Here is a 10,109-nt window from a genome sequence, read left to right as displayed (position 1 = left end):
CTGTCTCCGGCTCAGGTCCTGATCTCAGAGTCCTGGGATGGAATCCCACATCAGGCTCTCTGTTCATCGGGGAGCCTGCTTCCCCCACCTCCACATGCCTCTCTGCCTACTTGCGATCTCTCTCTCTGTCAAATAAATAAATAAAATCTTTTAAAAAACAAGTGTTACTAAACAAAAAATTGCATGGAAAAGTATAATAGGATTGTCAAAAAGTGCAGTCAATTAAGAAAGTAAGGTCATATGGCAAAGCTCGGAGTCTTTCTCCACAACAGCCAATGTTTCAGAGCCTCTGCTGAATGGGATATAGTTTCTTTATCCTGGGTTGTTTTCAGAAAGTGTAATGGAATGACCCTCAAGGAACTTTCAGGGGAGATTTTACAGTGATAACCCACAGGATTTAGTTGTCTATATCCTTATGCTGATGGACAACGGTGCCATTATTTCTAAAAAATAAAGAATTGGGCCCCATTGTACAGGTTACCATGCAGATTTTGTTTTTAAAGTTTTTCGTAATAAAATCTTTGAATTTTTTTTTTCCTTCTTGGAAATCTGCTATGTATCCATTACCCTCCCAGAATGCTCATGAATCTTGGGATCCAAATAGAAGGGCTTTTATGTTAGTCATACAACTGTTTGAGCTTAAGTACTTCCATCTATAATATACCATGAAGACACCAACATAGAATTCAAGATCATTTTAGAATACATGAGAGATCTTATTGCACGCTCTTGGCTAATACAATGGTCACACAGTTAAAATCATTTTTGTCCTTTGTTTTCTCAGATATTGTTTGATGGTATAATGTAATTGTCTTTCTTGTTTAAATTTCTATATTGTCCACCTATATCTCAACACACGAGATTATTGAGTCTCTGTAAGTTTTATTAATTAATTACTCATGATCAAAATACACTTGCTCACTCTCTGGTTAAAATATATATTCTCTGTCTTTGGTATTTCTGGAAACTAATAATGATATTTTAAAATATTTTGTAGCATTCCATTATGATTTTTATGTTTTTCACCTCTGAAATATTATTAAAATGAAAATTGTTAGATGAAAATGGCCAATGGCAGATAACAAGTCACTGAAAGATAAATTTACTAGGCAGAGTTTTGGAAACCATATCATCAATGTAATTCCTTTAATATTGTCATTATTAGTTAAATAATCAATAGCTCAAAAAACACTAAAACATTTACTGCATCTTTGAGTAAGATAAATAAAAGATCTTACATTGTGATACCTGAAGACTATTTATTTTGATAAATAAATGAAACCAGATGGTTTCAAATAACATGCATGCTTGAATAGTAACAGTTATAGCTGTACCGTGTGGAAAGAAAGGCATGCCTTATACTTGGAAGAGTGGAGAAATTACAAGAAAAAAATAATAATTTGAAATATGATGGTAATATACCAATGAGAAAATGTGATGTAAAAGTTTCTGCCTCAGGATTCTGCTTGTTGATATGAAGAAAAAAATGGACTAATTTGGTCTACACACAAACATACAAAAATTCAGAATTAATAATTCTAGAACATATTACTTTCTTCCAAATCCAAACCTAGCCTTAAATATCAAATACATTCATATATTTAGAATTTAGCATGTATTCTCCATTATACTTCAGTTGTGTTCTTAGAGCCCAGGATGTAAAAAGTTGGAAATTAGTAAACAATAGAAATTGTATGTGCTAATTCCCCCAAGTTTCTTTAGTCCATTAGAAATTAAAATAAATAAATAAATAAACAAAACAAAACAAACAAACAAATAAACAAACAAACAAAACCCTGGAAAACAGCCCTCAAAAGATAAGTGTCTAATTTTATTGTTTTCACAGATGGAAAAAAACCCAGCAGAAGTAAATCTCACTTCAATGACAGAATTTATTCTTTTGGGATTTTCTGATTATCCCAATCTTCAAATGTTTCTTTTCATAATATTCTTCTTTGTCTACGTGATAATTCTGATGGGAAATGGCATTATTGTTCTCATAACCAGGGTTGACCAGGCTCTCCAGACTCCCATGTATTTTTTCCTTAGTAATTTTTCCTTCTTGGAAGTCTGTTTTGTATCTGCCACTCTTCCCAGAATGCTCACAAATCTTTGGACTCAAAAAAGAAGTATCTCTTTGTTTGCCTGTGCGACACAAATGAGTTTTGTGCTTATGCTTGGAAACGTAGAGTGCCTCCTTCTGATGGTGATGGCCTATGACCGCTACATTGCCATTTGTAACCCTCTGCACTACCCTCTCGTCATGAACCACAAGGTCTGTGTCCAGCTGGTGACAGCCTGCTGGATCACAGGTGTTCTGGTCGAGATAGGACAGACATGCCAGATTTTCTCTCTGCCATATTGTGGGTCCAACCAAATCAATCACTTCTTCTGTGACATTCCCCCACTACTCAGTCTGGCTTGTGGGGACACTTTCCTGAATGAGATGTTAGTCTTCACAGTTGCTATGCTCTTTGTTATGATCCCTTTTCTATTGATTCTTGGATCCTACAGTAAAATCATCTCTACCATCCTGAGGTTGCCATCAGCAACAGGACGAACCAAAGCTTTCTCCACCTGCTCATCTCATGTCATAATTGTGGCCATGTTCTTTGGATCTGCAATTATTACATATTTACGGCCCAAAGCTAAACATTCCTCCAAAACAGACAAGTTTCTCTCTCTTTTCTATACCATCGTCACCCCAATGTTTAATCCCATGATATACACTCTGAGAAATAAGGATGTCATGATAGCCTTGAGGAAATTGTTGCCTTGAAGTTTAATGTATTAGTTGCTGATTTGAACTCATTGTCAATTTTCTTATTTAATTCTGCCATTGTGCAATCAAAAATAAGTATTCATTTTGTTTTCCTACCTAACTATACAATAATTACCTGTACTCATTGTTGAACTTGTTGTTATTTGCTGGACTCTAATATCAGGATTATATCCACAAGGTGGTCATGCCAATTAAGAAATTAAGAAAATAAGTATCCAGCCAATTCCATATTCAGGCCACCACTCTACTTCTCCTTCAATATTACTAGTAACTACTTGTTACTTTTTACTGAAAAATGTAATTCTCCTTATCTAGTAATTGTTGCCATATACTTTTTCCACCTAAAAATTATAGTCTTTATTTTATTTATTTTTTTCTTAGAGCAAATGGACTTTATTTCAGGAACTTGCAATTAAAAGATGGTCTAGTGAATGTCTTTGATACTTTTCCTTTTATGTAACGGTCTTTTTTTCTTCTCATGAAATTATTCAATTGTAAATATGGTAAGCCTTTGGAGAATATTTGCTAAATATCTACATGATTATACTTTTATGAGACATTTTACCATTCATCTAACTGAATTTTCTTTGTTATGATTTTGAGAACACCAAAGGAAAGACTAAAACAAAAAAAGCTCTTTGATTATGTATATTTGGAAATTGGTAAGACGGCAATGCATCTTTTACCATCTGCTTTTTTTTTCTATAGTCAGCCTGATTTCTCTTTGACATATGCTTTTTCTATATGGCTGAATCATGACCAGTGATGTTTTGATAATTTCTTAACTTAGATTTTATTAATGCAAAAAAATGAGTGTACTGTGCTTTTCAGACATACAATATGTATGGGATTGGACTACTTTGCTCCCAAAAGGATTCACCCATTCTCTAAGATTACTTGACTTAATGTTTTTACTCTTTTGGTGGAACATATAATTGAGATTAATATAGCAGCGTTTCTGATATTTATTGCATTATTTTGCCAAGTCCTTCTGGATGAAAGGAGGACAAGTGAGAAAAGAGAATCATTATACCAAACAGACAAAAGTTACCGTTAAGAAACAAAAGTCTTATATTTCTTTAGATGCATCCCATTAAAATACAGAAAACCCATTTGGATATATTTTCAATCAAACTTGATTGGAAAATAATGTTGTTTGTATACAGTTTTTTTATTGTTTTAAGGTATTTATTTATTGTATCTCTTCTCTATACATTTAAATAATATCCATAATTTATAAATCAGTTAGTTCTCTTGTTTAGAGAGGTATCATGGCATCAATAAACACATCTAAAAACACAGGGCAATTAAGGTACTCCTTTCAGAGAAGAGAATGTTCAGAGAATAACTGTGACTAAAACATATTAACCATCTAGAGAAATAATGGAAGGAAAGGTAAGAATATTGATTTCATAACCATTTGGAAATGTCCCGTTTCAGTTTTTTACTGTTGCATAACAAATCACACCCTAGGTTTGTAGCTTAGAACAAGGGTCAGGAATTGGGGCAGGACCCACTGAGTGATTCTTCTGCTCCTTGTGACACTGTGGTCACTAAAGGAGTATTCACATGGTAACTGGTCTGATCTGTGATGTCTAAAATAGCTTTGTATCACTATATATTACTTTGTGTTACCATATGATATCGTTACAATCGTGGATGTCAGAGGAAAAAAAAAATCTAGTTGTTATGTAACTTACATATACATGGGAAGAAGCAGTTAAATACTTAGAGAAATACATTAGTAAGAAGAGAGCCTGGTTGCCTCAGTCAGTTGAGAGCATCCAACTTGGTTTCAGCTCAGGTCATGAACTCTGGTTTAGGACTCTACACTTGGTGGAGAGTCTGCTTGAGGATTCTCTCCCTCTGTCCTTCCCTTCACACGTGCCCAATCCCTCTCTCTCCAAAGTAAATAAATAAATAAATCTTTTAAAAAAATACATTAATAAGATAGTCTAAAAGTATGATGTAAATTATGTACAGTAAACTGTCTGAGATTGCATTTGTAATAGAACATTTTTAAATTTAGTTTGGTAATCAGAGGTTAAGGAATATTTTCCATCAGGAAAGGCACTGAGGTTTCTTTTTTTTATCTCACCAATAGGACTCATCTACAGAAAAAAAATTCTTACATATTATTAAGTTAAAAATGATAAGGGAAAACAATGAAGAAATGATAAATGAAAAGAGGAGAGGAAGGGTCCCACATTCACTAGTTTATATAAGGTACGACACATATACATGGCAATAAGAAAGAGACGTGTTAGAATATGAGCTAATAAACATAATTATGTGTAAAAATATTGAAATGTATCATTCTGCAATTGAGACCAAGAAAAAGATTGTGTCTTACAGTTTGTATTCATCATTTTACTGGCAATACTAGATTCTGTAGTGACAAAGAAATAATGTGAGAATTGGAAAGATAAGTATTAAAGTAATTATTGGCAACATATATAAATGTAGATGTAGAAATATTCCAGAATCTACATTGAAATTACTAGAGTTAATAAATTAATCCTATATATGTGCTGAATGTATAATCAATAAACAAAGTCAACGTATTTCCACACAAAAGAAGCAAACATAAGTTAACATTAAAGCACTATGTAAATAGGATAGAATATATCAAATTCTTAAGAGAAATCTAGTTAAAAAAAAAAACAAAAACATGCAGGAAGTCTACCCAGTAAACTATAAGATAATTTGAGGAAAGTTTTAGAGAAGTAAAGTAAATGGATTGCAAGGACATGTCCATGGATTAAAACTTAATATTTTTCAATAATTGAAAATATTAATAATAATTTTCAGGTGTCAGTTTTCCTCAGTATGAACCGCAAATTCAATACAATACAAAAAAATTCCATCTGTATGTGTGCAAGATGTGTGTTTGTAATGTACCAACCTGATTCTAAAACTGTTGTAGAAATGAAGATAGCCAGCAATAGCCAAACCACTGCTGGAGAGAAGTAGAGTGGGAGCACCCACTCTGCTGGGCATCAGGACATTATAAACTGGGAATTCAGACCAGAGGAAAGAGTTCAACAATAGATAAAGAGACCAGTGGCACAAAATAGAGAGCCCAGTACGTACCAAGCTCCTGGACTCACTTGAATATATAAAAACCACAGAGTAATATAGAAAAGATGAGTTTTTATAAATTGTACTAATTTAATTAGAAGTGAATGTATTTTTAAGAATAAACCCATACCTCACATTTATAAAAAATCCAGATCGTTTGCAAACCTAAATATGAAATGCAACATAATAAAGCTTTAATGAAAATAGGACTATGCTATGACCCAGCAATTACACTACTAGGTATATATCCAAAAGAGAGCAAAATACTGATTCAAAGAGGCACATGTACCCCTACATTTCTTGTAGTATTATTTGTAATAGTCAAATTGTTGAAAGAGCCCAAATGTGCATTGGCTGACAATTGGATAAAGAAGATGTGGTATAAATATACAGTGAGATATTACTCAGCCATCAAGAAGAATGAAATCTTACCATTTGCAATGACATGGATGGAGCTAGAGAGTACAATGCTAAGTGGAGTAAGACAGTCAGAGAAAGACAAATATCATAAGTTATCACTAATAGGTAAAATTTAAGAAACAAAACAAATAAGTAGGGGGAAAATAGAGGTAGAGACAAATTAAGAAACAGACTTTTAACTAATAAAGAGCAAACCAATGATTACCAGAGGGGTGGTAGGTGGGGGATGTGTGAAACAGGGTATTGGGATGAAAGAGTATATTTATCATAATGAAAAAAATAAAATAAAATGATAAAAGTAAAACAAGAAAACTGATCATAGTATGCCAAGCCATAAAAACTCTTCTGATGATAGCATGTGAATTGTTACCCCATTTAGAGTAATCTGCCTTCATCTACAGAATTCTCCTCTTAGGTACGAATCCAGGAGAATTACATACACATGGGTGCTGGGAACCCTCTAAGAATGTTTATTTTAGCAACCTTCATGATAGCAAACTCTTATCAAATCAAAATTGTAACATTAACTGTAAATTTCACATGAAGAAAAAGCAAAGATCTATCAAAATGAACAACACAATTATATTCAACTTGATTGAAGTCTACCAGTGAACAAAATAAACCATAAACATAGTGTATATGTCCTTTTAGGTAATGTTAAAAGACAATATTTGGGGATGCTTACTGATTTAATGGCTCCCATTGGGAAGAGGAATTGCAAACTAGAGTACAACAGGATTATTAGATGAAAGAAACCATAGTTTCTTAATTATTGGTCACAAAATTGTACTGTAGTAAAAATGAAAGATGTTCTTTATTTTGTTAAGAAACTGGTACATCTAAGACAATGTTTCACTTTCTAAATTATTATTATTATTTTCTGGTGATGGTGATACTTAATTGAATAAAGAAACACTCAATTTTTTGTCTTAAGGATAGGATGGGTATTAGATCAGTCTACTCCAATGGGGGATGGGCATTCAATATGTCCCAGCCTGTAAGTAACTGACATCTTATTCAAGGCAAATCATGAATGAAGTTCCCATTTGCATATAAACATGAAGGAAGTCCCTCAGCAATATCAAATCAGTGACAATAAGGAGTCTAGAGAACCAATGTATAGGAAGCATGCTATAGTGAAGAGAAGCAGCCTTAAAATACAGAAAGGAAAGGCAGTTTTGAAAACATACTATCTGGACAAATAGAAATGTACCATTTTGACAAATGGAAGCACAGAATTTTCACAAATAGCCAAAGAACCCCCAAAAGGAAGAAACAAATGTAATTGCAAATAGAAGTAGATATTAGGTTTGCAACTTTAGGCATGATAATTTTATCTCCATACCTAACTAGAAGTAGTCTAAACAGGAAAACAATTTTGACAGGAAAGTTTCTTTCTCTCTCTCTCTCTTTCTTTCTTAAATATTTTTAAATGCTTATTTCTGAGGTAGTTTATATTTTGAATCAGCTGGATATTTTCCCTGATGCCTGAGAAGATGATGTAACTTAAAACCATCTAGATTTTTTTTTTAAACCATCTAGATTTTTGTCAGCAGACATGGCATGCTTCAATTTCCACAAAATTTAATCTAGGAACAGACCTCTCTTCTTCTGAAAATGGATCTTACCACCTAATATATTCAGGAACCAATACCATGCTCATGTGATAAAACATGTAACACATTTTTCCAAGGTTGTGAAGGATCTAGACCAGGATGAATTACAGAATGAAAGTAAGAAAAGCAAACCCATACTAATTATTAAGGATCTAAAAACAAACACAAAAAAATTAAACTATTTTCCTGAAAGTAATACTAGACAACAAAGTAACACATTTTCTCCCCCTAGGGACCCCCCCCCCCATAGTGGGGAAGCTTTTTGCAAGAAGAACCTGAAGAGAAGGACAGGTCGTCTACAGAGAAAGTTTTATAAAATAAACTCAAATGATTGCTCAACAGAGGCAGTCTTCTGGAAATCAAAATGATACACGAGAGAAGATGTCCCCTAGGATGAACATGATGACTTCCTATTTAAAAGCAGCTAATGTTTGAAGCCAGCAAGAGTACTGTAGAATTACAGTGAATTACTGACATGAAAGAAGAACTTAAAAGTTTTATTGGTTATAAAACACCTACACTCACATAGATAGCTTCATGCAAATTCATAAAGGTAAGGTATATTTGTGCTGCTAGACTATTTTATTTAAGGGTACTTCTAAAATTGAGGCTCAAGATACAAAGAACAAAATAGAAAAGCATAACATTTTGAGATCTTTATCTGAAAATGAGTTACCTTCTTTTGGGGAGGAAATAATTTTCTATATCCCTCAAGGTTCTTCTAGCTGGGCTAAGAGAAACTGACATGAGACAAAACAGAAGAGGAAAAAAAAATTAATATTGTGTCCACAGAAGCCCAATAAATAAATTGAGACCTAAAGAAGTGATCGTGTTGCTTTTATGCATCTTAGACAAAGGGATTCCAAACAGAATTTGGGCTGGGGTAGTAATCAGTAAAAGTAATAAGGTTTGTTTAAATAGGTTTCTTCCACCCTGAGTTGCCCATCTCTGAAGAGAGGAATGTCTCTCTATATCATGCTACAGGTCCTTTCATATGGAAAATTTATTTCCTGCTTTCTGGAGACAAAAGGAGAGGGTGTCAGAGTGCTTTTCTTGTACTGGCTGTTTCTTAAGTAACTTTAATACAAAATAATCATTATAGCATTGTGGCATAATTTGGGGCAGCCTGCCCTGTACTCCCCATTACTTAACATGATCCATATAGTTCTTACCTTTCTTAACGATAAAGTAAAATTGGATGTATGTAAAATAACAATCATTATTATATTTGTAATAAAAATATTCACTTAAGGTAATTTTGAAAACTAGTTCTAATGAAAATGGGAAAGTATGAGAGAATTTGCTCAGTTTTTAAAATTTATTTATTTATTTAAAAAATTTTTTTTGTTCAGTTTTATTTATCAAAGTATAAGGCAAAAATGTCAGCTGATAGGGATATAAGGGGGAGACAGGAATAGTGGATTTGGGGACTGCCTAATATTAGATGGCATTATTAAGTGAAGTAGAATAGGAAGAGAGTGTGCGTGTGTGTTAGTCCCATTCTTATGCTTTGACCATTTGCATGTTCAGAATAAATAATAGTTAGGTTTAATGAAAGTTACACTTTAATAGCTTAAATTTTTAAAAAAGGAATATAAAGAAAGGGAGTTGCATTTGATTGCAATGAAACCTTACATAGGTAAGGAGCAATATATGGAAAAAGATTGCACTGAATGGATCATTTTTTTTGGATTGGATTAAAGCTTACTTGATATTTATCATGCATTGCACAGGATGTGTTAATAAGGAAGGTTATTGAGCAGTATGATGAGATTAAGCTTTCAATATTTAGCAAAAGTGATGGAGAGGTACATAAAGTAGAACAATAATATTGCATATATTTATTCCCTTAGGAACAAAGGATTTGCTTAAAAAAGTGATTCTAATTGGAAGATAAATAGGAAGATTTAAAACTCATTTTGAATAAGAATGAAACAAAAGTTTAAGAGAAAATATTTAAATTGAAAGAAGATGGAATAAGTCAACCAATACAGAAAAACAAGATGAACTCAGACAAAAACAGTAGAAAAATAGTTCCACTTTTAATAGGGGTGAAATAACTACAGATTATTCCTGCACAATATGCTGTAAATAACAATATACACTTCTCAGTATCTCTAGTATTATTACATGCAAGTATAAGACCTATATATTAGGATTTTTTTCTTGAATTGATTTTAACTTCACATCAGTTCATTTCTGAGGTTTCA

At 32.8% G+C, this 10,109-nt stretch overlaps 1 protein-coding gene across 1 annotated transcript; it reads left to right on the top strand.

Annotated features, from left to right (window-relative positions):
• The first annotated feature begins 1,837 nt into the window (after window positions 1-1,837).
• On the top strand, window positions 1,838-2,779 carry LOC122914418 (olfactory receptor 10AG1-like). The gene has a single exon (XM_044261032.1). The coding sequence runs from the start codon at window positions 1,847-1,849 to the stop codon at window positions 2,777-2,779; it is 933 nt and encodes a 310-aa protein (XP_044116967.1). The 5' UTR covers window positions 1,838-1,846.
• Window positions 2,780-10,109: the final 7,330 nt, after the last annotated feature.

Source organism: Neovison vison, chromosome 7 (assembly GCF_020171115.1).
Source record: "Neovison vison isolate M4711 chromosome 7, ASM_NN_V1, whole genome shotgun sequence".
NCBI classification, from domain to species: Eukaryota; Metazoa; Chordata; class Mammalia; order Carnivora; family Mustelidae; genus Neogale; species Neogale vison.
The sequence above is the reverse complement of the archived record's forward strand: the minus strand, read 5'-3'. Positions and strand labels throughout refer to the sequence as shown.

Coding starts and splice junctions, on each gene's coding strand:
- LOC122914418 (XM_044261032.1), top strand. CDS start 1,847: ATGGAAAAAAACCCAGCAGAAGTAAATCTCACTTCAATGACAGAATTT.